Source organism: Cryptomeria japonica, chromosome 10, assembly GCF_030272615.1.
Source record: "Cryptomeria japonica chromosome 10, Sugi_1.0, whole genome shotgun sequence".
NCBI classification, from domain to species: Eukaryota; Viridiplantae; Streptophyta; class Pinopsida; order Cupressales; family Cupressaceae; genus Cryptomeria; species Cryptomeria japonica.
Genome location: NC_081414.1, coordinates 818,841,931 through 818,864,146, shown reverse-complemented (window position 1 = coordinate 818,864,146; position 22,216 = coordinate 818,841,931). Strand labels below are relative to the sequence as shown.

The following is a 22,216-nucleotide window of genomic DNA, read 5'->3' as shown; positions in this document are numbered from 1 at the left end:
ATAGATGGTCTATAAATCATCAATATGCAAAAATTAGATATAAATACAGAGGATACAATAGAATTTGTTGAAATTCATTGAACCGAAATGTATATTTATATCATATGATTCACAACCAAATCCAATTAATGTGACCAACTACTCTCTAATAAATAATTAATAACTACAATATTCATTAGCCATTGAGTACTTTCAATCCTTCGACTTTTGTAATATAAAAATAATTAAATGGTATCATTATCTTTAATGGAATTCATTAATATATTGTAAAGATATTGAGAGCATTTGATATAGGTATTAAGAGCATTTGATATTGAATCTTATTTTTACTAATTCTGAAATATCAATAGCGTACTTCTTTCTTATAAATTGAAAAAGATAAAATTGAACAAACTTCAACATTTATAATTCTTTTATAAATTGATAAAATTAAAATTTAAAAAGCTCTGATAAATTGAAAAAGTTCGGCAACACATATAATTCTATATTATAATTTTTTTTTTAATTATTTCTTATAACCTGCTCTTGCAACGCATCCCAATATCAATTTAAGAATAATATCATAATTCTTCTTTTGAATAAGAGCAATTAACAATGTTAGCAATATGTTGATTGTCTAGTACACTAATACGTTTGAACCATATGCAATAAATAGAGATCTGACATTATTCATTTGCAATTTACAAAATCCAGATACAAAAAGCAAGGCACAAGAATGCCCCAGAAATGAAAGAAAGGGTGAAGGGGAAATGGATCTCCAAAAGATAGAAAACCAGTTGAAGCCATTTAGCAAAGAGCAGATGTCAGCCATGCTGTATGTAAGAAATGTCCCACTTTGCATGCATGATGATAGGCTTCTCATCTTCTTTTCAAGCTATGAATAACTGGAGCCAGGACCCATAAAATATGATGTGCAGACGGGGCATGCTCTGTTCATTTATGTGACTGTTGAGGGAGCCAGGAATGCCCTTGATAATCCATTGAAGACTCTTGATGGGCATCAAATGTTCTGCAGAATGGCCACTGGAGATGACTCTGGCCTCCACTGAAGTCATGAATTTCTCAATGCAATCAATGGGGGCACACCATGGCTTTCATCCACATGGGTTTCATGAATTAATACTTTTGAATTTCTTATAAAATTAAATGTGAATAATAAATAGAATGCATTAAATTGAATCTATTGATTGGTTTCGAGAAAGGAGAGCCAATGTAAACAGAGTGGCAATAGAGGAGTAATTTTATAAACCCCACCAATATATCAGATAGTTCTAAGCCTACTAAGAAAATACAAACAATGTTACTGATGCCAAAATTCACTCCAAAAGTATAAGAAAAATTGAACTAGCCTGCATAAGCTATTATATAAGAATCATAAATATATGATCGAACACAGCAAAAGAATAGTAAAGTTGCCTACAGGTAGTAATGAAGCTTGTGTATGGCTCATTAGCTGGCACTTCCATCTTCGCACTTGACTCTTTTGGTATTTCAGCTATAAAGTTGAAAACTCCATCCCCCAATTGCAATGGAATATCATGCCAAGGTGATATCTGTAAATTGCAAAGTGCAACAACAGTATAAACTATATGTATGAAAAAGAAATTAGTGAAAACAAATGTATAATGCATTACATTTTCATAATACATATGAAAATAAATATTCACCAAGAGAAAAATGATGTATATATTAAAAAATGCTACACTGTTAGATTATGAACTACAACGAACTCAGTTTCAAGGGGTTGTAAGGAGAAAAATTAAAACTTCAACTTCTCATGAAGGAAAAAAAGAAAGCAATTTTCCCAGCAATCAATGGAAGGTATCTTCTACAGGAACATGACATCAAAAGTATGCACCTAATAGCAAGGTTTTACCAACTCAGCTAGCAATGAGATAGACTAGCAGGAAAAGAATATCCAAAAACATTTGTTTTATAATTGGTTTAATCCATGCATTTGAACTTCTACTCTCCAGCATTTTGTTGTTATAATATCATCTGGATGTTTTTTCCATACCACTATTGCAACAACACTGCAGAGATGATGCTTAACTTTAGACCTTAAGGACAAATGTGTGTCAAGTAATTATATTTTCATAACAGTATTTTAGTATTTTTCCATAATTTCTCTGATTATTTAATTGCATGATGTGTGCTGCTGTCTTCAGATTTGAACATTAATGATAGAACAGAAGATGTGTTATACAGGTAACCAGGGTTTCTAGAGATGGATCTGACAAATGGGTCTTCCTCAATCACTAGAGGATCAAACCCAACTTTCATGGAGCATCAAAATATTAGCCTGGACATGCTGGTGGCAGTGAAGTAGACAGAGTTCATGTAGTTTGGCCTCATTGATTTGTTGTGAGGATTATGGTTATAGCAGCAACAAAATAGCTTAGGATGGACCTTGATGCCCAACCTTAATGGATTCCCTTTACCCTGTTTCTTATGAACACTTTTGATTTATTAAAAACATCTAATTGATCTTAATGGGTTTTAATTCCATCAGCATCATCACATAAAATCATTTTTTATAGAAGGGACAACCAATGGCTGCCAATGATTGTGATGCTTTTAACTTTTTAAGCCTTCCATCCCACTCTAGTCTCCCATTTTTACCCAGGTCCTCATCACAACTCTGAAGCAGATGGATGCAGATTTTTTTCTGCCAAGGCCCTATGAGAAATCTTTTTCTCAACTTTTATATGCTCTTTGAGAGAGTTCTCAGTTGAATCCGGGAAGAGGGTTCTGAAAATTAAAAGAATTTTTCAATTCTTAGCTGTGGAGGTATGTTCTTGCTCTATTTACTTCAGTGTAGTACTGTGCTTAAATTAATCATATGGACCACTATTAGATTGATATTTTACCCTTCTAGAAGTCTCCTACCGTTTACCTTCTCAAGCTCTTAAATTACCTACCTCCTTTTCCTACAAACCCCTACACAAATCCTGCAATTTGATTTTGATTTTGTGTATTCTCTCTTTCAATGGCAAGCCTTGTGGAGAAAAATAAACCCACTTAGCATGAGAAAGGAGAATTCTCTAGTTCTAGGAAGGATGGCAGCAATACAAAAACAAGTACAGTGAAAAAATCAAAGAGGTAATTTAGATGTAGACCCAATACCTTCTTCCAGGGTTTATAGCCTCTTTCACAAATCCTGCAATTCGATTTTGTTTTTCTATTCTTTCTTTTAATGGCAATTCCCATGGAAAAGGATAAACCCTACTGGCTTGAGAAAGGTGAATGCTTTAGTTCCTAGAAGGGCATCAGAATTGCAAAAATCAAGGACAGTGAAAATATCAAAGAGGTGCTTAAGTGGAGACCAAAAGCTTTCCTCACTTATATGCTATGGAGGATCTTCAGAAAGCATATTATGGCATGGTGGAGCATATTAAAATATGAAAACTCGCTGAGAAATATAGAAAAATAGCACTGCTACAGGCGTTACCAGACTCAATTTAGAGGTTGTTATGAACACTTGAAAAAGACTCCAGAAAGAAGGCATTGAGGACCCTGAGTTACTGAAATGAATTTGCACAAACTGATTCAGGTCCCAGTTTTCCTGGAGGCTGGGACTTTCTGTGTCTATGGGGCCCGTAATTCAGGCCAGGTGCGACCTAGGCCAATCATATCCCTGCTTGAACGTGATTAAGCAATATTTTTCTTGTGTGTACTGTTGATAAACGCCAGCATCACTTTGGTTATCCATGAGAGAACAAAGCAGGAAAAAAATGGTATATTTATACAGCTTGACAGGATTTGAAAGCTGACAAAGCTTTCTAGTTCTACCACCATGTTCAGCACCTTTGGAGAATGGCGATTCTTGGATTAAAGACCTAAGCTTAGATCAGGTAAAAGTGGAGATAAATTATCAGCATCCATCCCCCATTTTGAATAGCAGGCGTTGGCAAGTGCGAAGGATGTGTTATAGGCGAATTAAGACTCTCTTGATCAAGGAAACTAATTAGTTGCGTGAAAAGTAGCTCATCATTAGAATGGTCGATTTGGAGCCCAGATTGAGGAGTCACATGCTGGGGTCCCCAATTTAAATTCTGTAGCAGATTTCATTCTTTGTATTTATGATCATTAATCCCATCCTGGTAGCTTCCATTTCCTCCCTTTGTAGACCAATTGGTATCAATATTTTGAGAAATCATCATGTCAAGAAACGCTTTGTTACTGCCCAGTTGATAAAATCCATATGGATCAAAGTCATGGTGTGCCCCCATTGATGGCATTGCAAAATTCATGACTTCCGTGGAGGCCACAGAGCCATCTCCACTGGCCATTCTGCATAACATTTGATCCCCATCAATTCTTCAATGGATTAACAAGGGCATTCCTAACAGTCACATATATGAACAGAGAATGCCCTGTCTTCTCATCAAATTTTATGGGTTCTGCTTCTATTTCTCCATAGCTTAAAAGAAAGTGAGAAGTTTTTCATCACGCATGCAAAGTGAGACATTTCTTACATAAATCATTCGTTCAGCAACTTCCTAAACAAATTCATTTTCCTTACAACGAACCTGGCATCGAACATACCTAGAATCAATTCTCTGGCAGGGGTCTCTAAGGGCTCGCTTTAAGCCCTCCATGTGCTTGTAAGTAACAAATGCATAGCCTTTTGATCTCCCACTGTCTCTGTCTATGACCGCCTTACATTCTTCAAGCTCACCGTATAGAGAAAATATATATTTCAAAGTCTCTGAGGTGGCGTTTGGACCAAGGCCGCTAACAAAAAGATTTCTATGGGCAAGACTCTTAACAGAAGGGGATAATTGCTAACAGCGTGGCTGAGAATTTCAAACATCTGCTCTTTGCTAAATAGCTTCAACAGGTTTTCCATCTTTTAGACACCCATTTCCCCTTCTTCTTCACCTTTTCTTTCGTTTCTTGTGCCCTCCATTGCTGTGTAACAAGAAACTCAAAGTTTTATCTGGATTTTGAAACTGCAGAGAATAAGCTTGTCAGATCTCTATTTATTGTTGTAATGGTTCATAGTGTCCAAGTTGCGAATACAATTTGTTTGATGTGCTATTTTTAGAAAAGGCGTGAAAATTTTATTATTAATTTAGGACAACGTCCAGACATGCAGCAGATGATTCAAATGTGGTTAAAGTGTGCTATACAATCAATAAATTTCTTCAATTTTGCTGGTCTTCATTTCAGCTTTTTCTTTCTGCCTTTGCGCATATTCCTATTGATCTGCGTACCTGCATTGTTATTTTGGCATCGTTTTGTTATTTTTAACCTCCCAAACCTGCTTAAGATTCTTCTTCCGACATGCGTTTTCCGTAATTTCAATTCATTTTTTTTGCGTGCAATGTAACGTTTTGTTCGGAACTGCAAATTACCAGCACATTAATCTTTATTCCTCATGCTTTATCTGAGCGCCTCCTGTTTTTAGCTGCCCTCTTTTGCTTTCCTTTAACGGAAACGCCAGTTGCAGTAAAGAACGGGATGAAAGTTAAGCTGGGAGCCACCATAAATAGATTTTTTTCAATTTTTTCAAAACAAAAATTTTCAATTTATTCAGGGTTTTTTAATTTCAATTTTTACCAAGCATAGTAGGGATTTTATTTTTTTTCTCTTCTCCTAGTGTTTTTAATAGCTCGCTTATAGGGTGGTGTTTTATTTAATTTTTCGAAAAAAAATAAAAATTCAAACCCGTCTAATAAAGGAGGTCATTTTTTTCAAGCTAATTTCTATAAGTGTTTTGTAATCATGTCATGCAAAATAAAGTTATTGCTAATGTTAAATTTGACAATATGATAATCTGTTCAATTTTTTTGAGTTTTCTCATTTTAAATATGCTTTCTATTTACGATTGATATCAATATATTGAATGAAAGACTTGGTCATATCAACGCTAACAATGTTGTCTTGATGCCAAAATTTAATATGGTAGAAGGATTGTCTAGTATTGTTCAAACTAAACTTATATGCACAAGATGCATAGGGAGCCCTTTACACGAAGTCAAGTATGTAGGGCACGCCCTAAGATGCACCTCATTCATATTGACCTTTTTGGCCCATAGAGAATACTTTCATCCAAGTATCAAGGTATGCACTTACTTTTGTTGATGGTTGATGATTATTCTAGAAGAACTTGTATCTATTTTCTTCATAGCAAGAATCAAACTCTTAAAATTTTTCTTGAATTTCATAAATTTGTTGAAAGGCAATCTAGTTTTAAGCTCAAAATTCTTAGAACTAATAATTGTAAACAATACGTGAATAATAGTTTTTACACCTCAACAAAATGGTGTAGCTGAAATGAAACATAGATCTATTGTTAGATGAAATACTATGGTTAAGAAGATTATTTGAAGACTTGGGGCTACCTAAGAGACTCCTACACATTTGTATTGTAAAGGTAGAGTTGCAGATATTCTCACCAAACCACATTTTGTAAAGATAAATTTCTTCATCATTATAATAATCTTGAATTACAATTGGTTTGAGGGATGTTTGGAATTAATCTTTACTTGGTAAATTTTATTTCCTTTTACTTAGTTACTTGTTGGAATGTTTCTACAAGTAACTAAGTAAAAAGAAATTAACTCTACAAGTAAAGATTAATTCCTAACATGGAGCTTGTTCAATTTTAGCTTTCCTGGAAATTATAAGAAAGAATTATACTATTGAAGTTTTATTATTAGTAAAAATAAGATTCAATATCAAATGCTCTCAATACCTTTACAATATATTCATGAATTCAACTAAAAATAATGATAGGTATTTAATAATTTAATATTTTTATGTTACATGAACAAAAAAGTCAAAGCATTGAAAGTAATTAATGGCTAATGAATATTGTTAGTTATTAATTAATTATTTATTAGAGAGTAGTTGGTCAAATTAATTGGATTCATTTGTGAATAATATGGTATAAATGTGTATTTTGGCTCAATGAATTTCAACAAGAAGTTCTAATGTACCATCTATATTGGTATCTAATTTTTATGCATTGATGATCTATATACCATCTTTAGATTCTCGGATGTTGTTTTATACATTCATTATGCATTAGATCATAGAAGGAGTAGACTTGTAAAATTACAAATAAGAAATATAAGATGGTGGAGAGAGAGAAAAGATTACCAAGGACAAGTGGTGGGTGTGATCACTATGTTAAGGTGTTGCTCATGTGGAGATAAGAAGAAAACTTAAATAAAATTCATCAACTAAGAAAATTAATCAAAAAAATATTCATGGATATATACTTATGAATCTATCATCTAATGGGTCACTAGGTTTGGGCATTAACATATAAGAGATTTTTTCTTAATTTGCATGGATGAAATGTTTGATTAAGAGCCAATAAGAAAACAAGAGTGTTGTTTATGTCAATTGTTTTAATAGAGTTTAGTATGGTGATATCTTCCAAAGTTGCTCATGATAGTACAAAGACGGAAGCTAAATCTATAGTTTTGTTGGGTAAATATGGTCGATTTATTCAAGGGAGAACAAAGGTGGTTGTTGTATTGCCTAAAACTTTATTAGCAAAGGGGTATCAATTGCATTTATTAGCAAGGAGGAGGAGTTTGATTGTTTCTAGAGACACCTATTTGGTCATTAAATTAGTTGGTAGGGCAAGTAAGTAGATTTTATTAAGAATTAGGTAGATGATATTGTTAATTTGATGCGTTGAAATCTATGGGATTATTTATAGTTGTATTAGAAATGAATTTTTGGATGTTATAAGAGGTGAAATGTATTTTGAAAGTGCTTTTAAAAGAAAATAGAGGATATATGAATACAAGACAAGAATGATAGAGGTAAATGAGAATTTTTTATAAAATATTACAAAAAGGAGATTATTTTTGGGATGTTTGGAGTGTGAGGGCAAATATTGTGGGTACATTAAAACTATTGATTCTTATTTTTTATGGGATCATATTTTTTTTATTGGAGAACATGTATACAAACTTTTCTAAAATCTAAGGATTTATGGTAAATTATCTATGTGAAATACAAGAGAATATTAATATATTAAACAATAATTAGAAAATTGAAGCATTATTAATAATTGAATGTGTTTTAAGTCAGTCAACTTTTTCTACAAAAATGGGGTTGTATATTCAAAATAGGTATGGACTATTCTTGTAAGTGCATATCAATGTGCTCATACAACAAAACTATAAACACTAAGAAGTAATTTTAGAAATATTGAAATGGGTCAGAACTAATGAATCAATAACCTCTCTACCTCTACCCCTACCCCTCTTTAGGTCTCTCCCTATCTCATTACCCAACTCTCTCTCCCCCTTTATCTCTCTCACCTCTATATATTCCCCTAGGTCTCTCACCTCTCTCTCATAGGCTCTACGTCTCGTACCTCTTTTTCTTTCCCTCCCTCTCCACCTCTCTCCATCCCTCATTGCCCCTATTTCTCTCGGTGTAAACTTATCTCTCATTTTTTCTCTCTCCCTCACCTCTCTATCTCTCCCCCTCTCTAGATCTCTCTCCCTCCTTTACCTCACAACCTCTCCCTCTCTATCCCATTACCCGCCTCTCTCCCCATCCTTCTATATCTCTCACCTCGATCTTTCCCCCTATTAAATATTCGAGCAATTAAGAGGGGAGTGAATCAGTTGACAACTAAACTTTTTCTTCACTACTTTCACAGATTTGGAATAACCAACAAAACTAATTAAAATAGATATAACATGAAAGCACATACACAAAATAGATCATACAATGAACACCAGATATGATGTGGAAAACCCAAGAAGGTAAAAACCACAGAGAATGTTAGTTCTCAATATATAACACCAGTTAAGGTGATTTTTACAAGTTTTACAAAAGGTGGTACACTACCCAGAAAGGCTCACTATCAAAGGAAGAAGAAAGAAAAGAGAATCCACGACTAAAACATAAACTGCAATGTCAAAATTTCTTTCGGTGCCACTCAACAACACACTTCACATATCATCATTAAATGGATTTATCCTTATCAATCTTGCATATCTTCCATACTACAACACAATTAGATCATCTTCCTATATGGGTGGGTGCAAGAAGTTGGGTCCCAATTATGTGGAAGTCCGCGAGCAAAAAAATTTGCCACTAGAAACGGGCACTCATTTTTTAATAAATGGGCACCTGTTTAGCTTTGGGGCCCCGACCCATAGAAATAAAACGGGTGCATGTTTTGAAAAATGAGTACCCATTTAGGATCGAATCCTCGCACAAAACGGGTGTGCGGTTTTTAGAAACGGGCACACGTTTTTAAAAACGGGTACACATTTTTAAAAATGGGTGCATGTTTCTAAAAATGGGCACATGTTTCTTAAAATGCTATAAATTTCAAAATGGGTGCCCATTTTTTGAATTTCAAATAACGTGCACCCGTTTCATAAAAGGTGGAGTGAGAAACAACCCTATGTCTCGAATTTGGCTTCGGGTTAGGCTTGGTGGGACCAAGCCTATGCTTGAACCTCCAAAAAATGGCAAAGGCAAAAGAATATCATATTTTTGCCTTGCCCAAATTTTTTGAGGGCCTTCCTGATCGAATTTTTTGATGAAACGAAAACCCATTAAAGTTATCAGTGTCCTAATTTAAAAATATAAATTTCATAGTGATAAGATTATTTTTACTATTTTTTCATTATTTATTAATCAAAAGTGGTACCTAAACCTAAAATACCGAGGTTCAATAAAACTTTAATAACTTTTTTGTTTTTAAGTTTTTAGAAAAATAAACTATATGACATCAATCTACATACAATTCTTTTGAAGATAAAAAAATATGAAATTTTCATCAAATTATGGTGGTCGTACACCTGATGTTTTGAAAATGTACTTTATAGTCAATTAAAAATTAATAAAAATATATATATTCAATAAAAAAATAAGAAAAAATATTCTCATCAATATTTGGTGTCTTAGGTATATTTTATCGGAAGGATTTGCAAAAATTCATTTATTTGCATCAAAAAATGGTGGTCGTACACATGTGTGGTATGGTCCTGAAACAGGCATTTTGAAAAAGTGGTTTTAAAACATGCCTATTAAAAAGCAATTTCTACCATGTGGGTATTGAAATAAATTACATATTTGAAAAGTAGACTTTATACACTACATTTTCTATTAGTGAAGTCTTTTGAGATTCAATCTCTAAGTGCCTCAAATTTTGACATCAATCGACAGAAAATTTGAAAAACAAAGAAAACACTTCCACTTTTTGCCCAAAAGTGGGACTCAACTTCTTGCAGCCACCCATATATACTATATCTAAATCACTTAATCTTTTATGTCAACCAAACAGAGATTTGAAATAGGCCATCACTAAACATTCTGGTGATGGAAAGGAATGAGAAGTAGACCATACCACAATACACTTCATCGATCAAATCAACACATTACATCCATAAAAAATACCAAACCCAAATCATGACTCATATGCTACACAAATATCGTTTCTTATTATCCAATTTCGGATTGAACCGAACCCAAAATAACACTACCAAACTTAGCAAGAATAAGAATGAAACCAGAATACTCATGAATATGATCAATCAATACCATATTCGATAAATAGAGAAATATGGATCACCATCATCACAATCAATGAGCACTGAATATCAACTATAGCACATCTTTCAGAGTACCAAACATTTCGAGAACACATCTTCTGAATCACCAACTTAAGAATCAATCCCAAAAATAATATGTTGACATCAATGACAATCATTAATGACAACCATCAACATCACATTTGCAATAATCTCCCCCTTTTTCATTGATGGCAACATCCATCAACAACAAACACACAACTTACTTAGCATCATTAAATCAACATATCATCTCATCACATCTCTCCCTCTTTGACATCAAGGACAAAAGAGGGAAAAACTCCCCCTATAAAACTCACTTCTGCTCCCCCTAGGAGGAAGCACCCAAGAATTAGTCCAAATAAGAATATTCGAATAGTTCACTAGACCAATGCACATTTAAATGTACATCAGTTCAAACTAGGAAGGGATAATACCCCTAGCTTCTATTGGAGATACTCAAAAGTATCTTTACACAATGCCTTTGTGAAGATATTTGCCATCTGGTCTATTGTAGGTACATACTCAAGCTTTACTTAATTATCCAATGCCTTTTCCCTTAGGAAGTGATACCAAATAGATATATGCTTTGTCCTAAAATGTTGTATTGAATTCTTAGAAATGTTTATTGCACTAGTGTTATTACACATGATTGAGATGGGTTCATTAAATAATACACTAATATCCTTCAAGGTCTACTTCATCCAGTATTCGAGTGCAAAATGAAGATGATGCAATATATTATGCTTCAGCTGTAAATAAAGACATAGAATCCTTTTTCTTGCTTGACCAAGAAACCAACCAGGAGCCAAGAAAGAATGCTCCACCACTTGTACTTTTCATGTCATCAACACTTCTAACCCAATATGCATCTATATAAGTTGTCAAAGTGAAATCTGAATTTATGGGATACCACAAGACAAACTCTTATGTTCCTTTTAAATTCTAAAAATTCTTTTTATTGTCATGCAACATGTGATTCTTTTAATTCTTGATAAAATCTAGCTGCCAAACAAACTGCATACATGATATCTAGTCTGGTAGCAGTCAACTATAACAGTCCTCCAATCATTGATTTATATTGACTTGCATCAGCTTTAGGAGATTTATCATCTTTTGTTAACTTGCATCTGGTGGTCACAGGTGTACAAACCAATTTATAATTCTCCAACCCAAACTTCTTCAACAATTCCTTAATGTATTTAGACTGAGAAATTAAAAATTCCTTTGTTATTATGATTTACTTGCAAACCAAGAAAGAAATTTAACTCACTGATCATGGACATCTAAAATTCCTTCTGCATCTCATTAGAAAACTTTCTACGCATGCCTTCATTACCTCCAAATATTATGTCATCAACATAAAATACAACAATTAAGATTTTGCCTAAGTCAATTTTGAAATAAATATTACTATGAGCAAATCCCTTCTAAAAACCTTGATCAATCAAATACTTATCTAGCCTTCCATACCAAGCTCTAAGAGCTTGTTTCAATGCATATAAAGCTTTCTTCAATCTGCAAACAATGTTGAATCATTTTTCAACTTAAATCCTTCCAGTTGTTCATTGCAAACTTCATCTTTCAAGTCTCCATTTAAAAATGTTGATTTTACATCCATTTGATAAACCTTGAAATCCTTAAATGTTGCAAAAGCCAAAAACATCTTGACGGATTCCATCTGGGCAACATGAGCATATGTCTCCTCAAATTCAATACCTTCAACTTGTGTGTAACCTTTACAAACCAACCTTACTTTATTTCAAACAACTTTTCCATCCTCATCCAATTTATTCCAGAATATCCATTTTGTTCCAATTACATTCTTGTTTGTTGGTCTGTGAACCTCATGTTTGATTTTTGTCAATCTAATCTAGCTCTTCTCTCATTTCCTTTATCCAAATCTAATCATTTCAAGCTTCTTCTACATTTTTTGGTTCAGTCTTGGATAGTAAACATAACATAACTTATTTTTGAGTTGTTTTGCTTCTTGTGATAATTCCTCTATTCTTATCTCCAATAATTTGATCCACTGAGTGATTCTTTTTGTAAAGCGGAAAATCGCGATCGAACTCTAGTTGCTCTCCCCTCTTCCAACTCCAAGGAGAGAGAAGGGAGATTCACTAGGGTTGATGGTTTTCACTTAGGGGAGAGACTTTACATTCAAAAGAGGGGTTGAAACCCACAAGATCCAATCCCACACAATGCAAGATTGGATGCTAAATGAGTTTCAAGGGTTATGACAGCAAGGCTACCCTCTTTTGTAAAGAATGTGCATAGAAGAATTAAGCTAGGAATGCATAGAAAGTGAGAAAGATTCGCTTATAAACTGAGATAGGAATACAGTATGAAGCTGCGGACTTGGAATTAGCAGTAAAATGTCGATACGGCGCTGTCCTGCAAATTTGAGCGAAAGTTGCCGGGACGATGGCGCCCGAGCGCCACGGTCCTCCGAAAAATCCGCGAAACGAAGGGGGATCTGTTCGTCTCTGCACAAGGATTCCAGATCTTCAATTTCAGCCGCGTACCTGCAACCTACACATAGAAAAGCGAAGATGATTGGGGGGTTAGGGATTAGGGGTTTGCCTTTAGGTCAAACCCCGGTTTTGGAATTAACCAAGAAATGAGCAAGTGTTGTAAATGTAAATGACTGTAAAACAAGTACTAATACCTTGTTCTAAGGATGTTTGTATCCTTATGTGCGAAGGTTAAGATGTTGTTGTTTGTTGTATGTTTGTATGTTGTATGTAGCATGTAGTATGTGATCTCCTCTTCAATGGTTGAATCCTTGTCTTGAATGCAACACTTAGCCTTGAATGGAGACTTGAAATGATCAATTGCTTGAAGGAATGCTTGAATGCTTGAATGCTTAAGTATAGTTTCCACGCTTTTTCCATCATATCGAATGAAAGAGGAAAATGTAGTTTATATACTTGTCAATTAGGGCTGATAGACTGATTTTCCCGACCTTAGGCCGACCAGGAAAGTTTATTTTCCAAATTGCAAACAAAAAGACCCGAAGTCCAAAGGAGATCGGGCCCAAAATAGGACCCAGGGACCAGGGCGCTGGGCGCCATGGTCCTGGGGGACCAAGGCGCTGGGCACCCTGGTCCTGAAGGACCAAGGCGCTGGGCACTCTGGTCCCACCTCCCAAGACAGCAGGGTGCAAGGAGGTTCAGGCCAGGGTGCTTGAAAAATGCAGTTTTCAGTGTCGTAATCAGGTTTCGGGGTCTCCATTCAAGTTGCGTGTTGCATCGCCATCGTGAAGACCCAAATGCAGTCGAAATTGCAAGTGTCACAATTTTAGGACGCTACATTTAGCCCCCACTTTAGCGGGAGTATGTATGCTCATACTTCCGGTAAAGTACAAGGAAACAACATTGAAAGACTTTCACCACGTCAAGGAGGCAAGATACACCAAGCCCCTAGTGGACTAAGGATCTTACAACTTCGATTGACAAAGTAAAAGGGAAGATCACGAGGGAGAACCATGACTGTCAGTAGTAAGGTTCTCTCACTATGAGTCATGCAAGAAAGATATCAAAAATTTTCAAGGCAAAGCTAAATTTGTCAAGAAATTTTCAAGTATCTTGAAAAGATATGAACGAGATGTATGCCCCCCTACGTTAAAGCGATCGCACACGCCTCACCGGGGGTGATTGCTTTAAGGTAGTGATACATATAAGAAAATGAGAAGGGAAAGGAGCACGTTATCACAAGGATTTAGCCCCCAAGTGTGAGATAAGCCCAAGGATAATAGACACAAAACACAAAGCACAAGGTGACTTCGCTTTCCTCGGGGTCAGTATGCTGTATGATAATTCATGTATATATATCATATGTATGTATGCATAATTGTTCTTCATTCCCCAATCAAGGAAGGTCACCTAGAAGAAGGGAACACATGTGTCTTTTGAGTCAACATGAGAGAGATCGAGAGATCTCAATGCTTTGCATCGTCCTCAAGTAGACAACACTAAGGACAACAAATAGAAGAATGAGAATAACATATAGAGGAAGTAACACAAGAGAGGAGGAGAGAATCTGCTATGCTAATGTAATTAGTCTAGCATGTCATCTACCCCCTGATCTTGCTGATCAATGTTTCGAGAAAGCAGGGAACACGCTAGAGGAGGAACATTCAACACAGCAGATGGAGCTATCACAAGATCCAAACAAGGGCTATGTTCATGTTCCAAGCCACGTTGTTCTTGTCTAGGAGCTAGGATAAGTGCTTTAGAAAATTCATTAGATAAATGGTTATCAATATCAACAAGTTCATATTCACTATCAGAAGCAAGAGGAATAACATTTTCATCATGAATAACATTTTCATCTATATCATCATCAAGATTTATAAAAATAGGATCTTTAACTCGCACAGGATCAAGACCATCATGCATCTTATGTTTAGGAGATTTCGGCTCAATTTCCGGCTGAGGAGAAAATGGAATAATGCTTGTTGAAGGTGTTTTTGGAGATTGCAAAGTTTGAGAAGCAGTTGCTTGAGCTCTAAGACGACGCTTTCGTCGGCGTTCATGTGCAGAATGATTTCGTCTAGTCTTAGTAGGAAGTGAAGAAGATTGAGGAGGAGGAATGTTCTCATCCTTATTACTTGGGTGTTTAGGTTGTGGTCTCTTAGGCTGGATAATAGGAGAAGAAGAAGGTCTCTTCTCTCTATAAAAAGAAGGAGGAGGAACTGCTCCATATAAGGGAGGAATTTTTGGTTTAGGAAGAAGACCAAGTCCATCATGACGAGGAGGTATAGGTCTACTTTTAGGAAGTTTATTAGATATAGACATAGTCACATCCATAGGGATGGGTTGGGAATCTTCTTGAGGAAAGACATTAGTTTTATCTTTCAAAGGAAGAACTTCCTTCTCAAGAATGATAGGAATGTCAAGTTTGGGTGTTCTAGGTTCACTTAGAGATAGGATCATATCTGTTTTCCACTTTTGATAAGATTTGAAAAGATGATCACTTCGCGGAGGAAGAGATTGAAATTGTTTAGGCCAAAAGTAATCAAGAGGAACGCTAGAAGTTCTTTCAGCTGGTTTAAAGAGACTATGATTGACAGTAACAACTTCACCATTATGGGGAAATTTCAAACACTTGTGAATAGGACAGTAAGAACACACTTTTCAGATTTAGGATAGTAAGAACACAATTTTGACACAAAATTTTAATTTCAATGATTTTTGAATGATTAGAAGTGTTAATCCAAGCAATCCCTAGACCAACTTTGACTTTAATTTTGAAAGTGTTATAATTGATAAAATCAGCCAAAATTCTGGATTTTAGCAAAAAAATACAGTAAGATCTAGCTCCCGAAATTTCGGAAAAAATGTCGGGGACGATGGCGCTCGGAGTGCACACGGTCCTCGCAACTTTTTTCCAAATTTTCAGGGATGAAAGATATTGTGATTTTATTGCGGAATCCAAAGTTACAGCTGATTTGGAGATGTTTTGATCAGTGAAATTGTCGGACAAAGGTTGAATCAAGAGGGTTTCAAAAATTAGGGTTTTGACACTTAACCACTTAATTTTCAAAATCAAAGCACAAATATGAATTGATAATTTGTAATAGAAGGGCAGATCTGAAACAAGCATTAACAATTAAATATTTCACAAGCTTAATTACTAAAAAGAAATTTTAGGGTTTTTATGCAATCACCTCTAAAATTTTGCAAAAGATCAAACATGGAAATGTAATCAATTTTTTCAGATCTAAGCATGAAAAATCAGAAAGGATGTTCACGTCGGGTTCACCAAAATGTAAAGCGGAAAATCGCGATCGAACCCTAGTTGCTCTCCCCTCTTCCAACTCCAAGGAGAGAGAAGGGAGATTCACTAGGGTTGATGGTTTTCACTTAGGGGAGAGACTTTACATTCAAAAGAGGGGTTGAAACCCACAAGATCCAATCCCACACAATGCAAGATTGGATGCTAAATGAGTTTCAAGGGTTATGACAGCAAGGCTACCCTCTTTTGTAAAGAATGTGCATAGAAGAATTAAGCTAGGAATGCATAGAAAGTGAGAAAGATTCGCTTATAAACTGAGATAGGAATACAGTATGAAGCTGCGGACTTGGAATTAGCAGTAAAATGTCGATACGGCGCTGTCCTGCAAATTTGAGCGAAAGTTGCCGGGACGATGGCGCCCGAGCGCCACGGTCCTCCGAAAAATCCGCGAAACGAAGGGGGATCTGTTCGTCTCTGCACAAGGATTCCAGATCTTCAATTTCAGCCGCGTACCTGCAACCTACACATAGAAAAGCGAAGATGATTGGGGGGTTAGGGATTAGGGGTTTGCCTTTAGGTCAAACCCCGATTTTGGAATTAACCAAGAAATGAGCAAGTGTTGTAAATGTAAATGACTGTAAAACAAGTACTAACACCTTGTTCTAAGGATGTTTGTATCCTTATGTGCGAAGGTTTAGATGTTGTTGTTTGTTGTATGTTTGTATGTTGTATGTAGCATGTAGTATGTGATCTCCTCTTCAATGGTTGAATCCTTGTCTTGAATGCAACACTTAGCCTTGAATGGAGACTTGAAATGATCAATTGCTTGAAGGAATGCTTGAATGCTTGAATGCTTGAATGCTTGAGTATAGTTTCCACTCTTTTTCCATCATATCGAATGAAAGAGGAAAATGTAGTTTATATACTTGTCAATTAGGGCTAATAGACTGATTTTCCCGACCTTAGGCCGACCAGGAAAGTTTATTTTCCAAATTGCAAACAAAAAGACCCGAAGTCCAAAGGAGACCGGGCCCAAAATAGGACCCAGGGACCAGGGCGCTGGGCGCCATGGTCCTGGGGGACTAGGGCGCTAGGCGCTCTGGTCCCACCTCCCGGGACAGTAGGGTGCAAGGAGGTTCAGGCCAGGGTGCTTGAAAAATGCAGTTTTCAGTGTCGTAATCAGGTTTCGGGGTCTCCATTCAGGTTGCGTGTTGCGTCGCCATCGTGAAGACCCAAATGCAGTCGAAATTGCAAGTGTCGCAATTTTAGGATGCTACACTTTTGTACATACCTTGGGGTCTTAGATGAAGATGAGAGAGCATCAGGAGTTTCCTTTTCTTTCTCTTCTTCTCTTGTTTCCTCTTCCCTCTTTCTATTAGCGGGCTCATTAGATTCCTATCTTGTCAATTTGTTAGATTCTTTAGAAATTTCTTCATCAACCTTCACATTTGCACTTTCAATGATCTTGTTCAATCTTTTGTTGTAACACTGATATGCCTTTCTCTAGGAATATGCCTTCATCTGCTTTGTTGTCAAATTTTCCAAGATTATCTTCATCTCTCTGGATATAACACTTGCTTCCAAATACCAAGTGAAATATTTCATCGTTGGAGTTCTATCATGCTATAGTTCATATGATGTCTTTTCATATCACTTCTGATATAGAATTATGTTAAGGGTGTAGATTGTTGTGTGAATTTCTTCTCTCCAATAAACTTCTGGTAGTTCTGCTCCTTTGATCATTGTCATAGCTAGCTCTTGTATAGTTTAATTCATCCTTTCTACTACACGATTTTGTTGTGGTTGTAGACACCCAAAATTAATTAAATTAATATTTAATTAATTTAAGCATGTCAACATAATTAACCAGTTTAATTGTGTTAATTATCTTCTTCTTAAGGTTAATTAAATCAAATTTAACCAATCTTATCACTATAGTCCAATAATTAATTTATCAATAAATTAATTATTTCACTTCTTCTAAAGTCACCTCAACCATTATTTCTTCTAAAACCTACTTAGTTAATTAATTTTAATTAACCTAGCTAAAGTGATTCCTACAAATCACTTTCCCTAATCTCCACTCAGCCTAATTAATTATTCCTTAATCATACTTATCATTATTCTCCAATTTCATATCCCGCAACTCATTCTCTCTCCTCAAGTCACATCCTCCTAACTTTACCACTTGCACTCTAATCCCTCATTAAGCCACCTAATCAATCCCCTTAATCATTTACACATCCCTAATCACCTTCATCCTTTCAAATAAATTCAAATTCTTTGAATCTCCCCATGCATCCTCTTCCCAATGAACTTTTAATTCCTTTATCCATTTAGTCTTCCCATGCATCTCTTATTTTGGAATTTTTAACTCCTCCTCCCTCCCCCCAAGGAATTTTATATTCTTTTTTCTCTTCCCAATGTACTTGGGAGCTCTTCCTCGTGTACCTTGAGAGGTGTGGAGACAATAATTCCTTTATGGCATATCTCTTTATCTCCACACCTTGTCCTCTCAATCCATGTGCTCCCTCTCAAATCAATCTCAACCCTTCATCCCAAAGTCAATCTTGGCCCTTCATTTTGGCCTCCTCTAATCTATAAATTGGAGTCTCCTCTCCTTGCAAAAGGGATTTTCCATCCAATCTTATGTTGTCCATTTGAGAATCAAAATCCTTCATCATGTCATCATAATGCCCAAATATTCCCTTATCTAAGATAAATCTCTCTCATCCATCATCATCATTCAAATCAAATCCAATCCAAATCCAACCAATCTTGTTGCATGTGGAGAGAAATCCACATCCCAACCATAGAGCTAATCCAAACAAGTCAAGGAGGGATGCATCCTTGGTTTCACCAATGGCTCAATCGGAAGAACAAGAGAGAACTCTCTCTTGCAAGGTGGAAGAAGTTTGGTTTATACTTTAATTGGTTTTCTATGTTTATTTGGGTTTAAACTAACAGCCTAACCTTGCATTAGTTTTCCCTTGCTTCAGTGGTGTTCTCAAGGCAGATAACTATCTTCTAATACTATTTTTTTCACAAAAATTATTAAACTCATCATAAACAAATTCTCCTCCTCTGTTAGACCTCAAACACTTAATCTTTCTATCAACTTCATTTTCAACTCTAGCTTTGAATATCTTGAATTTTTCTAGTGCTTCTAACTTCTCTCTTAAAATTGCAACCCATGACATTCTAGAATAATCATCAATTAGCGACATGAAATACCTCTCACCTTGTATACTCCTCATTCTGGTAGGACCGCATAAGTCTGTGTGCACCAAGTCCAACAATATAGGGGACGATTGTTCCTTTCCTTTAAATGTTTCTTTCATTTGCTTTCCTACTTGACATTCTTTGCAAATATTGTTATCCGGTTTGGTTAGCCTTGGTAAATCTCTCATTGCACTTGAAGAATTGATTTTTACTAAATTGTCAAAGTTGATATGACACATCCTCTGGTACCAGAGGAAGCTGTCATTAATCCAAGATAACAAACAATGTCTTGTAGCTCCTTCTGGCTAATACATGTTTCCACCGGTCATTTTCCTTGTTGCAATAACAATTTTGAATCCCTTTTGGATCTCACAACCATCATCTTGAAAAAAAACATTGTAACCATTTTCACACATTTGCCCAACACTCAAGAGATTATGATGCAAACCCTTCACATAGTAAACATTTTCAGTAATATGCTTTCCATCAAAAGTAATAGAAACAATTCCTACAATTTGTGATGTCTAATCATCTCCGCACCTAATAGAACTTCCATCATACTTTTCAAGATCCATTCATTTCTATCTCTTCTAGCATGCAAAGCAGTAGCAACAGTCTTAGAAACATCAATCTTAGGTACATTTTTTTTCTACCAAAAATAGACAGTCCCCATCTTCATAATGTGAAATACTAGCATCAGCTTTAACATAATAAACTTTCTTATTAAACTTTCATTTATTTTCCCTAAATTTGTCTTGATCCTTTTTATAGATATATAGTAGCTATATGACCAATCTTTCCACATCTAAAACATTTAAGAGGTAACGTACCTTTATATTTGTCGGTGTCTTTCTTCAATCTCCTTACAAAATTTTCTTCCATCTCATCCAATATTTCATCTTCCGTATCTTCCTCAGAGGCTTTAAAGGCAGTCTCAGGTTTAGCTTTTTCTTTTCCAAACTTCCTTATCTCAAATGTAGACAAGGTTCCATATAGTTGTTCCCTAGTAAACTTCTTCGGATCATAGATTTCTTCAATAGCAGATGTCTTATCATTGTAGCTTTCTGATAAAGACATCAGAATCTTCTCAATTATGTCTTCATCTGTCAAGGTGCCACCAAGTTCTCTGATTTTATTTACTACACTGTCAACCTTCTAAAAATAGCTTGTTATATCTTCTCCTTGATCCATTTTCAAGTTCTCATATATGTGCTTAGCTGTTAGCTTCTTTGATAACTTAGCTCTATCATATCCTTCATAGCTATCCCCAACTTTTCCCAAACCTCATAAGCAGTATTCAATGAAATGACCTTTGTTAATTCAGAATTTGATAAAGCACTAAAGATAGCAAACCTCACCTTTTCATTTTCTTCATAGGCTTGAATTTCATTTGGAGTGGTAAGACCATTTTCCGCTTGTACATACTTAGTTTCCATTGCTTTCCAAGTGTTGTAGCCCAAAGAGATCAATTAACCTCTCATCTTCACTATCTAGAAGCCATATTTGGATCCTTCGAGAATAGGAATGATTAATTTGTGTGTCATCAAATCAAGATCTACCTCAAGTGGTTAAGCTCTTTTCCAAGGAACCAAAGCTCTGATACCAATTGTTAAATATTCGTGCAACTAAGAGGGGGGCGAATAAATTAGCAACTAAACTTTTTTTGCACTAATTTCATAGATCCAGAATAACCAACAAAACTAATTAAAATAGATATAACATGAAAGCATATACATAAAACAGATCACACAATAAACGCTAGATATGACATGCAAAACCCAAGAAGGAAAACCACGGAGAATGCTAGTTCTCAATATATAACACTAATTAAGGTGACACCAGTTCAGGTGACACTGGTTAAGGTGACATAGATTAAAGTGATTTTTACAAAAGGTAGCTCACTACCAGAAAGGCTCAATGTTGGAGGGTTCACTACCCAAAAAGGCTCATTGCCAAAGGGCTCACTACCCAAAAAATCTCACTACTAAAGGAAGAAGAAAGAAAAGAGAATCAACCATTGAAACATAAACTACAATTTCAGAACTACTTCCACTGCCACTCAACAACAACACACTTCGTATATCATCATTAAAAGGATTTATCCTTTTCAGTCTTGTACATCTTCCATACTACAACACAATCAGATCAGCTTCTTATATATACTATTTTTGGATCACATAATCATCTATGTCGACGAAACAAAGATTCAAAATAGGTCATCACTAAACATTCTGATGGTGGGAAGGAATGATAATTTGACCATACCACAATGCACTTCATCTATCAAATCAAAACATTACATCCATCACAAATACAAGACCCAAATCATAACTAATATGCTACACACATGTCGTTGCTCATTCTCTAATTCCGAATCAAACCAGACCCAAAATAACACTACCCAACTTAGCAAGAATAATAATAAAACCAAGATACTCATGAATGCAATCAATCAATACCATATCCAGTGAATAAAGAAATCCAGATCACCATCATCACAATCAATCAGTACTGAATATTAACTGTAACACATCTTTCTAAGTACCAAACATTCTGGGAACACATCTTCTGAACCACCAAATTAAGAATCAATCCCAAAATAATATGTTGACATCAATGACAATCATTAATGGCAACCATCAACATCACATTTGCAACACCCCCTAGTCATCTCTCTCTCCTAGGCT

The 22,216-nt window shown here is 35.5% G+C and overlaps 1 protein-coding gene across 1 annotated transcript in view; it reads right to left on the bottom strand.

The window, feature by feature from the left end:
- Positions 1–547: 547 nt before the first annotated feature.
- The window catches only part of LOC131036294 (UBP1-associated protein 2A), a 42,451-nt gene continuing 20,782 nt past the window's right edge, over positions 548–22,216 (bottom strand). Inside the window, exons 2-5 of the mRNA XM_059212904.1 lie at positions 20,397–20,681; positions 4,549–4,787; positions 1,421–1,553; positions 548–1,091 (exon numbers count right to left, since the gene is read on the bottom strand). Coding sequence (XP_059068887.1) covers positions 1,496–1,553; positions 4,549–4,787; positions 20,397–20,681 — 582 coding nt within the window. The 3' untranslated portion in view covers positions 548–1,091; positions 1,421–1,495. The remainder of the gene's footprint in view (positions 1,092–1,420; positions 1,554–4,548; positions 4,788–20,396; positions 20,682–22,216) is intronic.